The following is a 22,469-nucleotide window of genomic DNA, read 5'->3' as shown; positions in this document are numbered from 1 at the left end:
AACCTTGGTGTAGTTCGTTTATAGCCTAACATTAGCCTTTTACTTCTGGCGACTGCATTCACACTTCAAAAATCATAAAACTGGTGTTCATTTGTGGAGATTATCTTGCTAAACAAAACCGTGTAAGTATCATAAACGTGTGTTTGCACAGATTTGTCACTATCATAAACCTCTATGAAATATTATAGAAACAGCGTTTTTTGTTGCATGGTTTCATTGCAATATGCTTTCCCATCCCAACCACAGTACACACTGCTTGTATCAAATACTAGTCTGGCATAATCTCCTCACATATGCACACATACACACACACACACACACGCACACACACAGCCTAGTACTTCTATCTTTGTGAGGACACTCATTGACATAATGCATTCCCAAGCCCCTTCCCCTTAACCTAAACCAAATTCTAACCTGGACCTTAAAACCAAGTTTGAACGCTCAAACAAGCCTTTAAAGGTCTGTCCGAAGGTGAGGACCGGCCAAAATGTCCTCACTTTCCAAAAGTGTCCTCGCTCTGAAGGTCTAAAACTTAAATTGGTCCTCACAAAGGTAGCTGTACAAGAACGCACACACACACACGCGCGCGCACACACGCACACACGCACATGCACATAGCCTGTATACATGCAATAGGCTCTGGTTTAGTGTCATGCACCGTGACGGCCGCTGCAGGGCGCAGCTCCGTCACTGCAGACTGACAACAAGAGAGAGTGGAGCCGCGCAGAGCATCTCCATCTCCATCCTCCGCAGTCTCCTTCTCATCCTGCCCGGCAGTCTGTGCTCACTGACTGGCAGCTAAGATCACCGCACTGACCGAAACTAACTCACTACGGACCACTGACAGCACCGTGCTGCTTTTCCATCTACACGGGGGTAAGATCATATATGTGTTTTCTTTTTTAAAGAAACATCAGCTTTCAAGGTTCTTATCAGGTGTGCAGTGGTTGTTTATATGGATGCACTTACAGTAATAGTAAGATGAGGGCAGATAACACACTCCTCCTGCACGGGACATCGTCGTTGTTTGGAGCCCCTGTTTGCTATTTTTCAGTCATATATAGTCAGCTGTGTGTAATACAGCAGATGATGGTTACCTGCATGACATTTGACTTTTAGTAGGCTGTATGTTTAAAAAGGTTGCTTAAGATAGAGTGTGATTATGTGTGTGTGTGTGTGTGTGTGTGTGTGTGTGTGTGTGATGTCTTACATTCTCCTGCATCTGCATTCAACTCTGCTCTCACGCATTGTCCCATTGATATGTGTTTTTGTGCATGCATCCAAAGTATTTGTATGTGCCTGCATTCTTGTGCTTGTATGTTGCAGTACATGCCTGTCATTGAGTGTGTGTGTGTGTGTGTGTGTGTGTGTGTGTGTGTGTGTGCACCGCCTGCCTGACTTTGCCCTTCCCTTCCCTCCTGGCCTCATTCCAGAGCAAAACGGCATGTGAATGGCGGCAGAAAGCGGCAGAGTTGTCACAGAGGAGCAGCAGGAGGAGCAGCTCCCAGCCTCCGAAGCCGTCACTCACGTGCACAACAACCACCACCACCACAACACCCGGAGTCAGAGTCACATCCAGTTTCACCCTCTGACACACACCACCTCCACCACCACCACCACCACCAACCAGTGGCAGGCTCCTCGCACTCTCGCTCACACGAGGAGTCACAGTCACACTCACTTCAGCGCTCCCTCACAGACACAGTCACAGAGGTACGGCTGCCGCCTCACACACAGCCTCTCAGCCATGGCCAAGGGGGAGAAGGGAGCTCAGGGCTCTGCGGGGAAGCTCATCAAACCTACCGAACCGCTGTTCCCCAAAACGCCTCAGCAGGTAAGATCACCTGGTTTTTGGTGCTTCTTTTTGTATTGTTGTTATCACCTGTAATGGCAGTGACCTTTGCTGTATCGTATGGCACTAAATCTAAGAAATCTGGTGTGTTTGCGGCTTAGTTTGGCTGTGAGTGACCTCTCATGATTGGATGGAGAGGGAAAAAAGATGGAAAGTGTGTGATCTCTTTAGTCGCTTATCTGTTCGTGATTAATCAGCTGCATTGTTTTCCTGTGAACTGTAATCCCCCAGAGATAGTAGATTCAATGCCGGGAAGTTGATTGTTTTCATTGGAGAAAGGCTGTTTCCATTGAAGGAATGACCTGCTTGATGAGATTGCTTTCTTTTGCCTGATCAGTGTCAACTTATGGTGATGAAGACTGTTGTAATCACAGCCATAAAAGGAAGCAAGACAGTGGATAGACAGTAGAAAGGGATGACTTAGTCAAGTTTTGCAAAGACCAGAAGATTGTGTTGACTTCCCTGTCATTTGTTTTGCTTTTATCTTATTATTTAGTTCTATGAGAGCTATTTGGGTGATTGCCATTTGAGTGCTAAAAGGTGATACGTCTGAGCAAACCTCTTGTGTGTGTGAGAGTGTGTTTGTGTTTGTATTCCAATGGAAGCTGCATGTTCAGATTGATGCTCTTCATGACCTACAGTATATAGGCTGTAAAGACAGTGAACCAAGACTTTACGTGGTGCATTACCCTTTTATTTTTTATTTTATTTAACCTTTATGTAACCAGGAGAAATCTCTTTTCCAAGAGTGTCCTCTTGCACAGTTACACGGTTGCAGACATGAAACAATTTAAAACAAAGACAAAGACCAAATTACTGAATCATAAGGTATCGAACAAACATTCATCAGCATTCAAAACATCAGCCAGATGTGCTTGCTTTCAAATCTTTTAGAAGCACTTTAAAAAAACATTCAGTGAGACCTGCTCTCAAAGATTCAGGTCATTTTGTAACTGATTCCAAGAAGAGGGAGCATTTAGGTAAATACCATGTAATGCAGACGGTGTTTCAAAAGCTGTCGTAATGCAATACCGTGGCAGTTAGTCACTGGTTTTGTCCATGAAACATTCTTACCTCACTCGATCTAACCAGTTCTGCAACTGTCTCCTCTCTGCCAAACCTCTGTGTAATCTGCAGCTTTATTTGTTTTGACTCATTGGAGTCGGATTTGACACCTGAGATTTAGATTTCACCAAACAGATCATTGTGAAGGTTGTTTCCCAGAAGATGGGAATTCACTATGAGAATTCATATTCACATAGTGGATGGAAACGCACAATAATTTGCATTTTATTTAGCTGATTTTCTGGCAATTAGTATGTGCTAAATTTGGATGGAAACATGACTATTTTCTTATCAAGAGTCAGGTTTTGTTTGCCCTAAAGACCTTACAGCTACTCTTGTTAGAGCCAAAGTAGGGACTGTAGTGGACACTAACTTTCATTGTGGTTAGCATTGGTTTCATTGAAATCAAAGGAAACAAACCATGATCTAAAATGTCTCAAATACACTAAGCAAGTTGTTCTCTTCAAACTACAATAAATACGTTTTAACCCCTAAACTATGCATTCTAGGAAAGGCTGCAGATATGCTATTAATTTCTTTAAATTTGATGAGTTAAATAACGCTAGAAAACTAGAAATTCTAAGTTGACTTGGCGTAAAAAAATAACAAAACTTGCATGTTTCTCTGAAAGACTGGGACCACAAATGGAACTTCTAAGTTGTATGTATGAGAAAAGTCAAATAAGGATGACTAAGTTGGACAAAATAGATGAAAGCAGTTTCTCCCTTTGTGAATGAGACTAAATGATGGATATCACTGCCACAGCCAATTCCACATGAAGAGCCTCCCGATCCGTCACAAAAGTACCATGAGAGTGGAGCATTTTTTAAGAGAATGACTGACTATAAATTCTGTCCTTCCCTGCGCGTTTAGCCGGCGTCACCGGACGACTCTTGACATTTTAATGGCTCGCTTCCATTGCTGACATAACCAACCTTTTCCTTTCATAATCCATAATCTGAAGTGACAGCACAAAGCTACTGTTGTCAACTCCTATAACTAGAACCTGTGATATGACCCTGATACCCAGAATTGTCAGAAAATCCTTCACCAAATCAACATTTAAACTGCTTTATGGATCTATTGTACCAGCTTAATGTTTTGAGCACGCAAACATTCAGCGTACACATTGTATTTGGAGAATATAGCTTAACTAGAGAGGCTTTTTTCCCCCACTAGAATTATCCTCAAACCTGATTTCAATCACTTGCGATGCAGTTCAGGCATTTTAAATTGTGTTCCCTCTTAACGGTTAAGGATTCATTAACTTTGGAGATTAGTCTTATCTGTCCTTGTCCCTTGCTTGTTGACAGTCTGAACTCTGCAGATGCTCCCTTTAGTCTGAGCCAGTGTTTCTGCATGTGTGTGTTGAATTGGGTGTGTATGCGGTTCTGTTTGTGCATCCAGACAACAGTAGAAGGGATATCCTGTTTATCCTCTTTGATGATAAGAACTCAGTAATGAAAGATTGAGAGTAAGTGTTTGGAGGGAAAGAATGAGAGTTTAGAGACAGAGAGAGAGCGAGAGAGAGAGAGAGAGAGAGAGAGAGAGAGAGAGAGAGAGAAGAGTATTTTTGCACATCATCAGTTAAGCAGCATTCTCCAGACACCAAAGACTTTAATTTTTTCTCTCCAATTAGGGGTAATTGCAGTGAGAGTGGAAGAAAAGAGAGTTCTGAAGTCGGGACCGCCACGCAGCCTTTACTTACCTCTGACCCGCTTGTCTTGCGATTGAATAATTACACACCTCCCTCCTGGTAATTGTCGTTCTCGAACCCCTCCATGTTTTGATGGGGGCGAAAAAAGGAGGAAGAGAAAACGTGAGCCGGATAATAACAGTGCTGGTTCGCGGCTGCGGTTACTTTGGTGATTTCCCTCTTTCATAAAGCTCTCTGGGGGGAGTCGCTGTGGGCCGAGCCTGGGCCGCTGGATGTGGAGTGACACTGTTGTGTGTGTGTGTGTGTGTGTGTGTGTGTGTGCGTGTGTGTCTGACACCAAAGGTTATACAGAAAGGGGGGGAACAGGCAAAGGTTGTGCACAGCCCCGGAGACAGTCGTAAATATTGAGCTCCCTAGACTGTGGTGTCTCGTCTTATTCATGTGTGAAGATGAAAGCTTGCCCTTCTTGCTGCACACACATACTGTACACACATACACACATATTCACACACAGAGTCACGTGCCTGATGGTTTTGGCAGAGCAAGGCGAGGGGAAACGAAGCCGCGGATGACTCGGTGGGTTTCTCAGGCTCCTCCACTTGCCTCAGTGTCTGCGCGGATAGACCACAATGCAAACAGCCGGCAGGGGGTCTCCTTCTGATCCTCTATCTATTTAACACACACACATATTTTATACATGAGCATCCTTCCTGTCTGCTAAAGTAACCTGTCATTTAGGGAGACGAAGATACGGGAAGATTGGTTGTAGTCGCGAGACTATTAGTGTGTTTTTAAGGGAGTGAAATTCATGAAAAAACAGCTCACCGTCTACACATCTTCCACATGCATCATAGCAAACGCAGTTTGACGTGGTAACACTTACTCTACTATCCTTTGCATTGCACTACATCACCGAATCGTTGCGACATGAAGATGAGAAGAATGTTATTTTAGGAGCACCTGAAATAGAATTGGAAAAGGATTCAGACAATGAATGACTACAGGATTCAATATTTATGAGTCATAAGTCTGTCTAATTACTTGTAGAGCGACACACCTTGCTTCACGTCAGTGTGTCTGGGAAGTAATTGAAAGTTTAGATTGGAATTTGCTCGGTCCGTAAAGCAGCAGTAGGTAGAAATGGAGCAAATATGATTAAAAAAAGTTATTTTCTATTAAACGGTCACTGTATCCTGACAGTAGTGCGTGAGACAGGTAATCTGAAAAAAAATCCTGTGCCTCTGTGTCCTCCGGTGCTCCTAATGGCATCTGCAAGATTTCACAGACCGGAGGAAAAACAACCAATCAGAGCCGAGCTGGAACTGTCTCTGAGCAGCTGTTAATCACTCGCAAAGTCCGATCAAACGGTCAAACTAGGCAGCACTGTACAAATATGAATCAATATTCTGTTACTGTAATGCTTATTTCTCACCTCAAATGTTTTAGAAACATCTTGTAGTGTAGATCAGTTGAGGAAATACCAAGTATCGCCCACCAGCCGGTGTAAACGTTCTCATTTTACAGCTAAACAGCACACTAAAAGATGTTTCAGAAAGTTAGTTTAGTTGGATTTTAGGGCTTCCAGTTTAAAATACTACTGTATATGCAGAAACACAAACTTACAGTGATTCATCCATGCTTATTGGCTGACAAAGTGACACATTCTTTATTTATACTCCTGACTTCCCTTTCCAGGAATTAGTCTGATGAAAATATAAGCAATGCATGCACACCCACTATTATCTAAATATATAATTTTGACATCATGGCCTTAGCCTTGAATGAATGGTGTAATTTGTCCATAAATGGATGACCATTTTGGAGGCAATTATAGTTTTATTGTGTGTCAGCAATAATTTTTCGGTGCTTGGCATCCTTTATTTCCCTCGTGGAATGAGAGTCTTCATCAGTGGAGAAAAGTTAATTTGCTCATTAGCAGCCTGACCTGTAAGGCCACCATTATCTCATCAAGTTTTTCTTCCTCTCCTTTGTCACCTTTGTCTTCACAGACTGAGTTAGGCCAGAAGTTGACATTCTGCAGCAAGCTGTGTTTCGCCATCGGCGGCGCGCCCAAGGAGGTGGCTGCCAGCGCCACCGCCTTCTTCTTTCAAATCTACCTGCTGGATGTCGCTCAGGTAATGTGTGTTTGAGGACAAAGACAATGAGAAAATTGGTGTGGTTCCTGTATATGAATGAATGAATGTGTGCCTGCATGTGTTTTTTTTAACTCCAGTCTGTCCCTGTTGTGCTTCACAGATCAATGCCTTCCAGGCCTCCATGGTGCTGTTCATTGGTAAAGCCTGGGGTGCGGTGACCGACCCCATTGTTGGTTTCTTCATTACAAAGAGCAGATGGACCAAGATTGGCAGACTCATGCCCTGGTGAGATCCCTGCTCACACTGTGAAGGAAACTCCATCATTGTTATTTTACTAGCCGTGTCCCATATTGCTGCCATTGTTTTACTCCTTTTACTTGTTATTCCTGCATTTCTACATTTAGATATTTTTATTTGCTCAAAGATAGGGCTAGGCAGTACTGACCAAATTAGATTCAAAGCATCTGATTGCACACAAATATTGATAATATGACAGTTCTTTAGGAAAGGACTATTACTGCTTTCAAGATATTGACACAAAATAAACTTACTAGAAATGAGCATTCGGCTACCAAGCACCAAATTCATTCACAAAATGTTATTGTTTAAAGAGGACCTATTATGCTTATTTCCATGTGCATACCTGTACTTTGGGTTTCAACAAGAACATGTTTACATGTTTTAATGTTCAAAAAACACTTTATTTTTCTCATACCGGCTGTGCTGCAGCATCTCTTTTTACCCTCTGTCTGAAACACTCGGTTTGAGCTTCAGTTTACTCTGATTGGTCAACCGAACCAAACTCTTCGGACCCCTGCTCCAGCTTCGCTCCAACTAGCTTTGGTTGAGGGTGTGTCAAACTGGCCACCAGGCACGTATTATGTAAATGTCTTACTTGGTGACATCACCACGTTACGGAAGAAAAGATGGGACATCAATCAGGCTTTTCAGGCAGTTCAGGAGCAGTGTTTCTGTGGAGGAGAGTAACTCCCTTTGGTGTTGACTTTGGGCTTCGTAACTTTGCAGACCTTTTAAATTCACAAAAAATGATATAACACACTAAAGGAAAGGGAAAAAGCACATAAGCATAATAGGTCCTTTTTAACTGTAATGCCTGTAAGACCAGAAAAGGATGACATGTAAGTGTCTAAGTGTCACTGCAATTGAATAAAAGAAGCAAAATAATATTTATTTATCTAAATAAACATAGGTAAAATGATCCTCCTTTCCTTAGGTAACGCACGGTAAAGTGCTGCTGTTGACATACAGATGAGCTTGCGTAAAGGACCTGCAATTTGTCGACAGATTATGAAACTTGTTTTGGTCTGCTCCCCCTCTCTCAGACATAATTATGACTGCTACATCGTGCTCATGTTTGTGCAAAATCTAAACAAAAAAAAATCCATGTGCTCCAATTTCGGATGGATTTGAAAAGATTCTCGGGGCCCGAGCAACTCATCTGAGGATTGGGCTGAATAATTAGCCTTTGTGCTTTAATTACACTGTTCCCGACGCTCCCTCTGATGAAATTTACATAGTGCATGCTTCAAGGGCGTAGGCTGATTTTTTGCTTTTTGAGGCCAGACAACAATAGACAAGGAAGTTCATCTGCATACTTTCATAAATCATTCTGCCACCGCGCTGTCCGTTGACATTTTATTATATTTGTGTAACACCTCATCTCACATTTGGGCATTATCCGGCTGTCTTTGTTTTTGTCTGCAAGATGTTGCTCAATATCTCACAGCCTTTCAGCGCAATTATTACTTTATGGCTCTATGATTGTGGATTATATACCACCATTTCTACAAATCCCTTATTTGCCAAAGATGATTATATAAGCGACTATCTGTGTGTGCAGTATATGTTTTTTGAACGCACTAGCGTGACACTCACTGTAATTATACATTCAGAATCTAATGCCTACTGCATTATAAACCATAGATTGCACACAAGCTGACAGTGCTGGAGGGGGACCAAGTCCACCGTGGCCAGCCAGCCGCGCTCAATAGCAGACAGATGCTGATGGCTGTTAAATCAGCTTTCATTACCCCCGGGAAGCTGTAGGCGTGTGTGTGTTCTTGCTGGTATATATATGGGTATTTTAAATGTGTGTTCATCAGTATTTGTGATGAGATTGCAAGACACTCCCTCAATTCTGACCCTGTTTGGAAAGTCCCCTCTGCCTATCCAGGCAGGAAGTGTTTTTCCCCCTCTGGCTGTCACATTCACAGCCAGACGTAAAGTGATTTCTATCTTCTTTAGGATGGAGTCATTTGGCCTGAGACGCCCTCTTGGGTGCTGCCGTGTTTATTATTTTGGGATGGTAATGCACAATCCCTGTGGGAAGTAAAACCTTATTTTTTCACATAAAAGATTGTCTCCGCTACAGAAAGACAAGGTGACATTGGTGGTATATCAGTGGAGGAAGAAGTGCTACTTTACTTAAGTAAAAGTACCAATCGATTTTTAATTTTTAATTTAGTATTATTATTAAAGTATTATCAGTAAAATACTACTACTCACTTGGCGATTGATATATCACGGCTTTGTTGAATACTCGATACGGATTGGTCAATCACGGCGTTCTACTGTCTGTTATTTCTTTATAGCAGACCGTTGCTATGTATAACAGACTGTTGCTATGGGCGCAGTTCCTATGTCGGACTCTGGTGGATCGTTTTTGTGTCAAATTATTGATTTCTTCAGTAAGTAGCCATGTAATAAGCGGAATAATGTACACTGAGCAAGTCATTATTGTGAAATAAATCCCTTCAGGGCGATGCAGGACCCCTCCGCATCGCCCTGTTGGGGTTTATTTCACAACAATGACCGGCTCGCCGTACATTATCCCTTACATGCAGTTTGTTTATTAGATTGTTTGATTAAAACCACTGTTTTAATCTTTAACATTAGGTTGTCTTTCATGAAATGATTATGTTTTTTATGTAAAATCTTAATTTAGATAGTAAAATATGTAGCGGAGTGAAAAAGTAAAATATTTCCCACTGAAATATAGCGTAATAGAAGTCTAAAGTAGCATGAAATGGAAATACTCAAGCATCAAAATTACATCTAAATACAGTATTTGAGTAAATGTACCTTCCCTCACTGGGGTGTATGAACACTAAACCCATAATCAACCAAGAAGGCATACTCTCACCCACCAGACCGCTTCTAAATCCCCTCCGTTCCACTGCACATCATCTAATTAACATGCTGCAAGTGTCCCGAACAAGCCAGAGAGGAGAGAAATATGCGTGCCAGCTTCCTATCAACCTGCTTAACTAAGACTGTGCAAATTATTGGGACAGGTGTGAATGTGTATTCACGCATGCCTGATGTGTGAGAAAATATGCGAGTGTGTTTGTGCTCCCTCCCCGGGACACAGTCATCTTGCAGGAACATTCTAACTGTCCCATTCATCGACCCCCGGAGCCCTTTCATCGCTCCCATGACCAAGCGGTCAATACTGCAGCACCAGCGTTGTCGGCCAACCTTTGTTTGAGCAAACAATCAGGAGGAGAGTGAGGTGGGTGGGCTGGACGATGCTAGAAATGACCATTCCATGCCACTCTATCTGCCTCTTTCTCCCACTTTCTCTGTTTATAAGTCCCGGTGCAGTCAGAGCGGGTCAGAAACCGCTGCAGGTTTTTGTCACAGTCACCAAAATTCCATCATCGACCTTTTCTCTACCTGTAGATGTGCAGCTGTTCCAGGCTCTCCACCGCATGACAAACAAAACATTTGCTCTTTAAAAGCAGAGGAAGAAAAGGGCGGATGATGTATCGGTGTTTGCAGACGAGTCACGCTGTTGATCATCCATAATCCGCCCGTTTCGCTCCATTTCGGAACACGCAGCTGTTCACTTTAACCATAATGACACACGCCACTTGTTTACCTATGAATTATACACGGCCCACAGACTGGATCCCTCCAAGTTCCTGAGAAAAGCACAACACAGCAGAATTGCTTCATGCTGCGTTTGCTTGAGTGTACTGCATATTCATGTATTTGTGTATGTGTGTGTGTGTTTATCTTTAAATGCTATGTGGGTTTGAAATATTGTGGTATTCCCCTGCTTGCCCGTCGCTTCCCCAGACAGATTCCTATCATACTTACAGCAACATAATCATTCAGCTTAGTTTCACTGTAATCTGCCAGAAGTATGGCCTGATTTTAACACTGCAATTCTATGAAAATGACATAACGCAACCACTGTCATCCCTTCTCTGACAGCTTTAAGTAAAAATAATAAAAATAAATGATGATATTTTTGCCTCAAATTGATCATGGTTGTGTTTTTTTAGGATGGTGGGTTGCTCTCCGTTCCTGGTGGTCTCTTACTTCTACCTCTGGTTCGTTCCTCCTTTCATCAGCGGCAGGTTTATCTGGTACCTAGGCTTCTACTGCCTCTACCAAACCCTCATCACCGTAAGTATACGAGCGCTCTCTCAGAAGTACATTTGATGTTTAAGAAATCTGAAATGACGCACGCAGGCATGCTTCAGAATCGCTCAGCGGGACTTCACACGCAGCTCAAGAGAGAGTGGGAGATAAAAGCTCTGATTGATGCAGCTCATACTTCTGCAGATGACACATTACATAACATATAGATAAAAATGCTGCAAACATTGCGAATAACAACAGGGAGATGATTACAGTCGTCTCATGCCAGACTCCGACAGCTCCTGGTGGGATTTGCACTTTGATTTGTGAGACAGTGCAGCAGATTAGAGCCCAGAGCTCTTAGATACCTCACCTCAAAGGGGAAGTGTAGTTATTTAGGTTGCCTTTTGTTATTATGGTCCAGACCATTCATCTCTCTCCCTCTCTGCTCTGGGGTAACCCATATAACATGTGCTACAGAGCGTGGAGACCGCTGCGGCCACACTGCGGCGAGCTGTAATGGCATGTCATTCTAACTACTTGATAAGTATACGGTCAGTCGTGCCAGGAACCTCTCGCTGGGTAAATGCTGGTTACCACTTTTAGCCTTTCCTCATTGTCTCTGGATGTGTGTTTGTGTGAAGTGAGCTGGGCAAGGCCAGCTGCTATCACTCAGAGGGTCACAGTCTGTAAACAGAGGTTAGGATGCAATACATCATCTGTTTATGCAATCAACCCATAATGGGCTTCTATACGATTTATTTGCTCACACTTCCATTCGTAGCGGACGGTTAAGCAGGTTCAATTCTATAAATGTTTGCATCCAGTAAAGGCCCCATAAATGACATGCCTTATAGAAGCAGTGGCTGAAGAAAACCCTTTCACGGCCGCGTTTATTTTTGTCACGGCTTCCGCAGTGCTGACTGAGCCCTTGTGTAAATTACAAAGTGGAGCAGGACTCGGTTTGCTCGCCTATTCTCTGGAAGAGGTGGTGAGGAAGGAGAAAACAGAAAGCTGAGGTTGGCCGACATGGAAACTGCAGAGATTGCTATATTTCGGCATTTTTCACAGGCACTTGTAGATAAAAGACATCTAAACATATCCTGGGTGTTCCCGTTTGATTGTGAGTCAAAATGTTATACGCTGACAAGAATAAAGAGTGCGAGGCCGTGCTGGCAGCTCCGTGAGGTTGAGCTAAATGAACGGCGGCATGCTGACGTGCTCACAACAACAATTCTACTGTTTAGCAGGTATAATGTTTACATTTGTTCACCATCTTATGGGAATGGCATCAGTTTTGCAGGTGTTTACCAGTGATAAGTCTGATTGTATAGAAATCTATGAGAAAATGAGCCTACTTCTCACTTGATTTATTACCTCAGTAAACATTGTAAACATGAGTTTATGGTCTCAATTGCCAGTTTTAAGTCCACGTCCACTTCTTATATACACTATATGGTCTGTACAACATTTCATGGCAATCCATTGAATAGTTGCTAAGATATTTTGGTCTGGATCAAAGAGGCAGAACGACCAACTAGAGCCATGCTGCCAGGCTAAGAAATAAAAAAACAAACTCAAAATTCATTATCTTTCTCCAATCTTAAGAGACTTGCGTGACTGCTGCTGTGCTATACTTGTGTTTTTTGTTTTTTTACCTGAGCCCTGACTGTGTCTTTCTGCTCCATTGCAGTGCTTCCACGTGCCTTATTCTGCTCTCACCATGTTCCTGAGCACAGACCAGAAGGAGAGAGACTCAGCCACTGCTTACCGTAAGCTCTTTTAATATGCAAAAGCAGTTGTTAATGCCTGTAATGCTGAATTAATCTTTGCCTTCTTCGTTTTTTTTTTGCAACAGTTCAGGTTAAAAATGTGTGAAGTACTAGAGCTGATTTTTTGGATCTTTTCTTGCCAGGAATGACAATGGAGGTGCTGGGGACACTTGTGGGCGCCGCCATCCAGGGCCAGATCGTGGCCAGCGCTCACACTCTGAAGCACTGCCCGCCTAACAACATGTCTGCCGGCGGTTACCTTGGCAACAGCAGCGGGGCAGAGATCGTCAAGAAGCTGGTGCGCTCCCAGGACTACCTGTCACACTCAGTAAGTGTCACCGTGCCAAACCCAGGAGCCCAGGTGTGCTCAAAGTAGGCCACTTTGAAAATAACTCGGACTGTCATCAGCATTCTGACTTAACTTGGAGCTGCGGTGTGTGCTCAAGGCAGTTTACTTTTCGCTAAATATCCGGGGGTCGAAAAAAGCAGTGCCGAATGAAAAGGAGGATTGTTCGAAATTGGGTCCATATTTACAGACTGTCTGCAGGTTCTGACATCCAAACTGGCCTCGTGTTTTAACCCGTGGGATTGAAAGGAGACGCCACTGTTTGATATCTGAACCCGACATCCTGAGCCGGCTCCCCTCTCACGACCACAAAGGGGGTTCCTCCCTCAGATCAGGCTCCAAAACTGTGGCCCCCACATTGAGGGGTCTTCACAGTCTGTAAGTCATTAGGCCTATTTATATCCCACCCACAACATTTGGAACAAGGCACTCCAGATTCAATATGTTGGAAATATTAGTCTTTTGACTTCAAGGTGGCTGTAGTTCATCTTAAAGTCGGAGGGAAAGGAACACGATAGGACACATCCACATTTCAGTTTGCAGAGCCGTGAATAAACTACCGCTGTGAATCCATCATGGGACTTTTTGTGAAGATGAAACGCGTCCAAACTGTCCTGCGCTTGGATTTTGGTCACACCGCAGCTATTTGGGCTTCAAATGGTTCTTTTCCAATGGATTTTGGGTGAACCTTATCGGGGCGACCCACTCCACCACGCCAAACCCTCTGCAGCCACCCGCTAAATTCCTCCGTGGTCGCTGGTGAGGGTGGCACACCGTCTGGGCAAACTAGGTCTGCCCTCGGAAACAGGGAGTGTTTGATGTGCATAAATAATAATGAACCGCCGGGCTGAGCCGCACGGAAAAAATAGCAAACAAACAGAGGCTGTTTAAGGCAGAGTAGTTCCTGTCGGGGTACGGCGTTAAACGGTTAGGGCTGTATTTTAGGATGCAGATGTACTTGTGGTTTCCTCCTGTTTATGCTTGTGTTTGTACAGTGACATGCCCAGTTTGAACTGGTGTGGAAAACAACACAAGCAATAAATCATGCACTGATGAGTAATGGATGTTTAGCATGTTGAAATGAAGCACTTACATATTTAAGGCATTTGAGATCATGAATTAAAGATTGAGGAAAAGCTCAGAATAGAGTGGATTGTGCCGGCTGTGTAAGAAGAGATGGGTTGATGTTGCTACATACATATTACATATGTGTTCTTTCTCTCTTCTGCAGAAGGAGGTGTACATGATAGCCGCTGGTGTTATAGGAGGAGTGTTCCTCATCTGCACCGTGGTGATGTTCCTGGGAGTCAAAGAGAGAGAAGGTGTGACTTTTTCTTTTTTTGGGTCTGCTGAAACAACTAGTTGATTGACAATAAAAATAATCCACCAATTTCACATTTAACGTTTGCTCATCACAAACAGTACTGCACTACACAGCCTGTCAAAACAGTTGTATAACTTCTTCTTGTGGTTCCATAACCCTGATGACGTCATGTCAGAGTGGGCTTGAGACTGGCTGGACAAACTGGAGGTGTCGATTTGCACCATTCTTATTCTAAATCCGTCTCTTGAGAGTCACCCAACATTATTGAAGTGCAACACTAAAATGCTTCAGTACCCCTTTAAAGAGGACCTATTATGCTCATTTTCAGGTGCATGCTTGTATTTGGGGTTTCTACTAGAACGTGTTTATATACTTTAATGTTCAAAATGCGCTTTATTTTTCTCATACCGGCTGTGCTGCAGAACCTCTTTTCACCCTCTGTCTGAAACGCTCTGTTTGAGCTCCTGCCCTGTCCTCCCGAAAAGCCCAGTCTGCTCTGATTGGTCAGCTGGCCCACTCTGTCGTGATTGATCAACCGAACCAAACTCTTCAGACTCCGCTCCAGCTCCGCTCTAACTAGCTTTGTTTGAGGGCGTGCCAAACTAGGTGCTAGGCAGGTATTATGCAAATGTGTTACTTGGTGACATCACCCAGTTACTGAAGAAAAGGCTGGAAAATTAGATTCAAAGCATCTGATTGCACACAAATATTGATAATAAGACAGTTCTTTAGGAAAGGACTATTACTGCTTTCAAGATATTGACACAAAATAAACTTATTAGAAATGAGCATTCGGCTACCAAACACCAAATCGATTGATTAAAAAGGACCTATTATGCTTATTTTCAGGTGCATACTTGTATTTTGTGGTTCTACTAGAACATGTTTACATGCTGTAATGTTCAAAAAACACTATTTTTCAAATTTTCTTACATGGTGACATCACCACGTTACGGAAGAAAAGGCGGGACTTCGAGCAAGGTGTTTCAGGCAGTTCAGGAGCAGTGTTTCTGTGGGGGAGAGTAACTCCCTTTGGCGCGGGCTTTGTAACTTTGCAGACCTTTTACATTCACAAAAAACTATATAACACACTAAAGGAAAGGAAAAAGCACAAAAGCATAATAAGTCCTCTTTAAGTCATTTACAATCAAAGTGCCAAACCTTAGCTGATCTCAACTTCACAAATGTGGCAGTTTGTTGCATTCCCCCCCCCCCCTTTTTTTTTTAACAACATTGTAAATTGAATATCCTTTAGTAAAACAAGCAATCTGAAGATGTCACTTTAGGCTCTAACGTGTGACATGCATGTTCTTCTTTTTACTATTTTTCAGCATTTTATAGGCTAATGATGAATTAAAAATCAACCCGTATATAAATCAGTGATGAAAAGAAGCATTAGTTGCAGCACTAATGAGCTATTCCATATTTGGGAACACATTTTGGATTTAAACTAGTATAGTTGGAGACAGAATTAGTGGCCTTGGGGCATCCCTTTGGGTTAGTGGTCTACGTAACTGCAACGTTCGCTGTTCTATTTTCCTTGCATCTTTTGTACTTTTCCTACACTGTGAGAGTGTCACTGGACTACTTGGGAATCTGCCAGTGTTAGCTCTCACTCTCTCTCTGATTCTTATTATAAATGACAAACAGCATCCACTGCAATGCAGGGGCAGTTCCAGGATTGCCAGTGAGCAAACACATCACCTCTCTCTTCCTGCACTGTTATTCGATATGCTGCATACTCATATTCGTATTCTGCATGTAACCTTTTCAGATCCGTACGCCCCGAGGACAGAGAAGCAGATCCCATTCCATCAGGGCTTCATCCTGGTGATGAGACACGGGCCATACCTCACTCTGACCGCTGCATTCCTCTTCATCACTGTCGCCATCCAGGTAAAAGCAAATTTGTTTATGAAGCATTTCTCAGACACGACACTCAGTAAATGGAGTCTCGGATCCTGACAATGCGGAAGAATTGCTGGCGCTCGATGTTGATTTGATCAGTGTGGAAGAGCACTTACTGACGGTTTAAAGCATGTTTTTAAGTCTCTCGGGAGTGATAGCAGCGCAGCACATTCTCGCTGTTTGTCACTTGTAGGCCGACGCTTCAGTTTTGACACCTGGGGTTTTAGGCTGTTTAAATTATTGCAGACTATTCCAACTTCTGCACCGGATCTATTTCTGTATTATATTCGCCCTCTCATCTCAGTGGAGGTGTCAGTTGTCATCCATGCGAGCCCGGAGTGGGAATAAATCACTGCAAAACGCCGTCAGCAGCTTCTCCAGTCACTTCGTTTGGCACTCGTCGCGGCGAGCCGAGGGCCCAGCGACAGTGCTGAGTAGACAAGACATGACTGAATATCTGAACGTTTGATCTCTGGTTTCTGCAGCTGGTACAGAGCAACTTCGTGCTCTTCTGCACTTACGCCGCCGACCTGAGGGATCACTTCCAGAATATTGTGCTGACAATCCTGGTGAGTGCAGTTTTTGTCCCTGATTCACCTCACAAAAGATATAACATGCAACTTGGCTGTAAAATACAAAGCAATAGTGGTATGATTAAAAAAAAAAAAAAAAACTTGAGCAACACTACATATATTGTTACCATATAACTCCTTCATTTTGTCAATATTGGTACTATTTTAATGACTGTTTCTCCCCCTGTGACCCCATTAGTTCTTTTCATGATTCAGAGATTTTAATGTAATAAAGGAAACTTGCCTCATTGCACATTTGCACACACTCACAATGACGCTTATCATAGTCATCATAATTACTATTGTTTTAACACCACTAAATTCTTTAACGCATTAACGCAACTTGCAATTTTTAGGTTGCAGCGGGCTCAGTTTCTAAAGCTAGTGAAGCTACTGGCATCATATGAAACTAGAAAACCTAAAGAATCCATTGGTACCAACCATGTCATACCAGCTTGTAGCGAAGGAGGTTAAATAACGCTCCAAACTTACGCTAAATTTTTCCGAGGAAAAACTTGCATGGTCATTTTCAAAGGGGTCCCTTGACCTCTGACCTCAAGATACCTGAGGGTTTCTGTACAGTATTTGTCATTGTTTTGTGTTGTTAATTGATTTCCGATAATAAATATATACATACATTTGCATAAAACAAGCATATTTATCCACTCCCATGTTGATAAGAGTGTTAAATACTTGACAAATCTCCCGTTAAGGTACATTTTGAACAGATATAAATGTGCGATTAATTTGCGATTAATCGTGATTAACTATGGACAATCATGCGATTAATCGCGATTACATATTTAAATCGATTGACAGCCCTAATATGTACATATATAAACTTCATCATCTTCCTCAGTCTTGCTTACTGAGACTGAATCACATTCAAAACTTCACATTATCCGCTTGCACATGTTTACCCAGGTTTCTGCAGTGATAAGCATCCCGTTGTGGCACTGGTTTCTGCAGAGGTTCGGGAAGAAGACGGCAGCTTTTTGCGGTATCACAGTGAGTATACTGTTTTTATTTTGGTTTGCTTTTAACGCTGACAATTACACTTTGATGTTTGTGCCATCTTGTGGACAAAGTTGGGAACATGGCATCCTTGTCTTTAAGATTTTTATCACTCTTTCCCTCTATCTAGTGGATCATGCCCTTCACCCTGATGCTGGTCTTCATCCCCAATGTTGTGGTGGCCTACGTCGTGGCCGTCTCCTCCGGACTCAGTGTGGCTGCCTCGCTTCTGTTGCCATGGTGAGACTCCAGAGCACATTGAACCACTTAAGAGGATTGTCTCTTTTTATTTGTAACAATTTAGATATATTTTACAAAAGAAAAGGACAAGACTAACACGTGCAAAGGCATAAGAACCAAGACAGGTATACATTTCTTGTCGTCATGTCCTTAGATTTATCTAGATCCAGATGTGCTAGCTTCTTCGTTGTTTGCAGTGAAGGTAACCCATTCCCCCCATTTTCTGGGAAAGGTCTTCCCACATTATTCCTCAGGGAACATGTCACTTTTTTTACATCACTTATAGGATCAACACTTATTTAAAAACACCAAATAATTTCCAAAAATGGTTTAAAGGTCCTATTAAAAAAAAAAAAAACATCCACAGAGCCTTTAGAAAGGTGCAGAATAAAAGTGTGGCTTTTCCTAAAAAACAAATGTGAATTAATATATATTTTTAATTCTGACGGGTCCAAAATTTATGTTTTGTTTATCTCTGTGGAAGATATCTGACCACTCTTAACAAGGCTAGCGAGCCGATAGTACTACAAGGTTGATATAACGTGGTATGTCTGTGTTGTCAGCGATCAGTTAGTGTGGAAAAACATCTGGTTTGACGTTAAGTGCCTGGCAACCACTTGTTGTGAAGTGAATGCCATGGAACGGGGGGAGGGAAAATGCAACATCTAGTGGCTGAATGTTATCAATATTATTATATTATTTAGATATTTCAGCTAAATAATCTATTATGAGATCACATGAATCAAGAGTTTCTTCTTCTCGGGCGCTCCAGTTTCCTCTGGCAGTTCAAAAGCAGGCAAGCCAGCCAGACTGGAGACTCTTTGTTGCCTTCTGGTATTTAAATGTGAGGGACTGTCAATGGCGTCTCCCTGCCAAGTTTATGTTCGGAGAGCCCCCCCAATGAGGATTAAAATAAATACACTACAGCTTATTTTATATCCTTAGAATATGTATTTATATCCTTAATTATTCAAAATCTACTAATCCTCTGACATTGTTTATGTAACTGCCATCCTGTTATATGTCTGTCTGTGCAGCTGCTCATGTTAGTTCCCTTTGATTTGATTCAAAGTGTCATTAGTCACACACCACAATAGTGCAGCAACCTGCTGTTAGTGGTGACTTCCCTCGGGTCATGTCACGGTCACCAAAGTGATGTCATTTTTATGAATTAGAGGCTACTATAAATCTTCTATACCGTCACAGAGAAAATACACCGCCAGAGGTAAAGCAGTCTTCTTCTCCTCCGTATCTGTTTTCCAGTCGTTTCCATGGTCCAGCTCCGCTCCTCACTCATCTCCTGTCCCCTCCCTCAAACCCCCAAATTACAGAGGCCTCCCGTGGGGGGCATGTTTATTTTGGAAAGGGCCGATTGTTTATCCTGTCTGTGGGCCGAGGCCGGTGGTACCGCGCCCGCTGCTCATCATCTAATCGTGTTATTAGCTCTGTAATTTCAGCCCACCAGGTTTATCAGAGCGCTATAAGTAGACCTCACATCATCAGCTGCTGCCATCTTGTTTAAGATGATTAAAGTAAGAGCGTGAGGGAGGTCTTAGGCACACATCAGATTAAACTTTTACCAGTGATGTTGAGTATTAAAGACAAAGAACGTATGCTCACAAAATCCTGCAAAAAACAAACGGTGTGTATTCAACTCTGCATGTATGTGTGTGCAATTCAGGTCTATGCTGCCAGATGTGGTGGACGACTTCAGACTGGCCAACCCCTACTCTAAAGGCCATGAAGCCATCTTCTACTCCTTCTACGTGTTTTTCACCAAGTTCGCCGCCGGCATCTCCCTGGGAGTGTCCACCCTCTGCCTAGAGTAAGTCTGCTTGCCTGTCACACATGCACCATTAATTTATGATGCTCTGTGTCTGCACTTAGCGTGTCATGATACCTTTGCAGAAACGCATTAACCCCAGACCTGATGTATGATTCATTATGTGAAAGGTGTGCAGATTGCTCATTTGCAGTATTGCAGAGTCAGGCTGGGATGTCGATTTCCTTTAACCTGTGTTTAAATTGGATCTCTGCATGTGTGTGTTTGTGTGTGTAGATTTGCAGGGTATGACACCGGCGCCTGCAAGCAGCCCGCTCCTGTAGTGTACACCCTGAAGCTGCTGATTGGTGCTGCCCCAGTGGCCTTCATCGTTACGGGGTTATTGATCCTAGTGCTCTATCCTATCAGCGAAGACGTGCGGCTCAGGAACAGACTCTGCCTGGATGAGCTACGGTGAGCAGAAATCATGATTGGACACCTGACGATAAAACTTTGTCTTTAAAGGGGCACTTCACCAATTTTACACATTACGCTCAGTTTACTCGTCATGAGGAGTTCTATTCAGCCCGTAAATGCTGTTGTATAATGCTGTCTGTAGCTCTGGAGGGAGCTGGTGAAAGTTTGAAAAAATAACCCTGATGACATCATCAGGGTTATTTGCTTTTAAGTTTGTCTCGGGTTTGACACTTAAAATCTTTTACAGAAAGCATTACAAACTGTGTGTTTGAAAAGTGAGCACTTACGAAGCAGTAATGGTCTAATGAAAGATGCCAATGAGTTGCATTATGGGAATTGTAGGAGTCGGCGCTTGACCTAAATACTATACTAAAGAATAAAGTCAGGATATCTCAGCTGCTGCTGATTTGATTTTGACCATTCTTCCTTTATTGTGACTCTAGTGAGTCCCTCAATTTAACGGAAGTGCGTTTCTAAATTGCTGGAGTAACCCTTTAATCCATGGCATTTATATGACTGGTTAGCTCCTCTCTGTGTCCAATTTTAAAAAATAGAGATTGCACTTAAACATGCCGTGTGAAAGAGATGTCATTAAATAAAAATATAAAAATTGAATCATGAAGATTTCCACATAAAGGACGGTTTTGTTATGAGAAATGTTTCCATTACTTCCCTCCTATTAAATATCTGAACCGTGGAGCAAACGGCATGTTCAATTGTGCCGTTACGCCAATGATGCTATAAACATTTAATTTACTATCGATCAGTGATGGAAGATGTATTCAGATCATTTACTTAAGTAAAAGCAATACCACAATGAAAAAATATTTTATTACAATAGCATTGTTAATTGTAAAATTGAAGTCCTGTATTCAAAGTTATATTTTTAGATCAAGAACAGAAGTATTGTGCAGAATGTCCCTTGTCAGTGTTATATTATTATATTATGGGATCAGTATCATTCAAATATTTACATATAAGAAGTACTTAATATCGTATTTGGTTGAGTTGGAGCTCATTTTAACAACTTCATATACTTTTGGGTAGTTTAATCTGTAACAATGCATATTTTATAAAGTGATTATATGTTTTGCATGTATAATCCTAATCCGAAAATTAACCAAATAACTGTAGCTGTCAGATTAATACAGTGGAGTAAAAGGTACAATATTTGCCTCTGAAATGTAGCGGTGTAGATGTATGAAAAAAAAGGAAATATTCAAGTACCTCAAAATTGCACTCAAGTAGAGTTCTCGAGATAATGTACTTAGTTACTTTCCCCCACTGCTATTAATGTAACACATTGATGTCTCCTACAGGAAACAAAGCATCAGCGCCAGAACAATGGAAGATTTGGGTAACGTGGGACCTGGACCTTGAATGAAGTGAATCCACAAAGCCACATATTCCAGTTAACGCCGCTGGAGTTCTTCATTAGTGTATATTACACTGATAAATAGTTAAATTGTTTTAATGTAAACATTTTTTGTTTCATTTTCACATGTACTGTACAGTCATCTTGGATATATAAATATATAATAAGATTACCTAATTTATATAAATGAATGTATATCATTATTTGCTGTGTTTAGCTCTACAACGATGTTATTTATTTATGATGAGGGCTGATGATATGAAATTAATAAATGTTGTAGAGGTTGGTTAGCAGACCGAATAAATGTGTGTGTTGTGTTTCTTTGCTGAAGTTAAAGGTGCTATTGATAACGTTGATAACATTCATCTACAAGATGTCGCATTCTCTCTCCCCCGTTCCATTTATCCGTTTTTTCCACACTTACTGACGACCCAGAGATACTACGTGATACCAACGTTGTTTTACTATCGGCTCACAAGCTTTGTTAGAGTGGGAACCAAATGTCAGATATCTTTCACAGAGATAAACAAAACATTCATATCGGACCCGCCAACATTTTTAAAATGCTTTATTCACAATCATAATTTTTTTTTTCAGGAAAAGCTATACTTTTATTC

At 42.0% G+C, this 22,469-nt stretch overlaps 2 protein-coding genes across 2 annotated transcripts in view; one reads left to right on the top strand and one right to left on the bottom strand.

Moving 5' to 3' along the window:
• Positions 1–22,469, bottom strand: part of gzf1 (GDNF-inducible zinc finger protein 1) — a 498,954-nt gene that overhangs the window by 441,241 nt on the left and 35,244 nt on the right. The gene's annotated exons all lie outside the window — the stretch shown is intronic.
• On the top strand, positions 1,422–22,156 carry mfsd2b (MFSD2 lysolipid transporter B, sphingolipid). The gene is made up of 14 exons (XM_074615429.1): positions 1,422–1,837; positions 6,587–6,712; positions 6,834–6,958; positions 10,984–11,107; positions 12,756–12,834; positions 12,978–13,162; positions 14,412–14,502; positions 16,279–16,400; positions 16,898–16,981; positions 17,909–17,992; positions 18,129–18,238; positions 19,920–20,063; positions 20,298–20,474; positions 21,797–22,156. Exons 1-14 carry the CDS (start codon positions 1,454–1,456, stop codon positions 21,855–21,857), a joined length of 1,896 nt encoding a protein of 631 aa, XP_074471530.1. The 5' UTR covers positions 1,422–1,453; the 3' UTR covers positions 21,858–22,156.

This window comes from Sebastes fasciatus, chromosome 18, assembly GCF_043250625.1.
Source record: "Sebastes fasciatus isolate fSebFas1 chromosome 18, fSebFas1.pri, whole genome shotgun sequence".
Taxonomy (NCBI): domain Eukaryota; kingdom Metazoa; phylum Chordata; class Actinopteri; order Perciformes; family Sebastidae; genus Sebastes; species Sebastes fasciatus.
This window is presented reverse-complemented; position numbering and strand designations above follow the sequence as displayed.

Bases quoted from the DNA above. Each gene is read 5' to 3' on its own strand.
- mfsd2b (XM_074615429.1), top strand. From the start codon at position 1,454: ATGGCGGCAGAAAGCGGCAGAGTTGTCACAGAGGAGCAGCAGGAGGAG. The intron at 12,835-12,977 runs GTAAGCTCTTTT...TTTTCTTGCCAG, and splicing joins AGACTCAGCCACTGCTTACC to GAATGACAATGGAGGTGCTG. The intron at 20,064-20,297 runs GTAAGTCTGCTT...TTGTGTGTGTAG, and splicing joins GTGTCCACCCTCTGCCTAGA to ATTTGCAGGGTATGACACCG.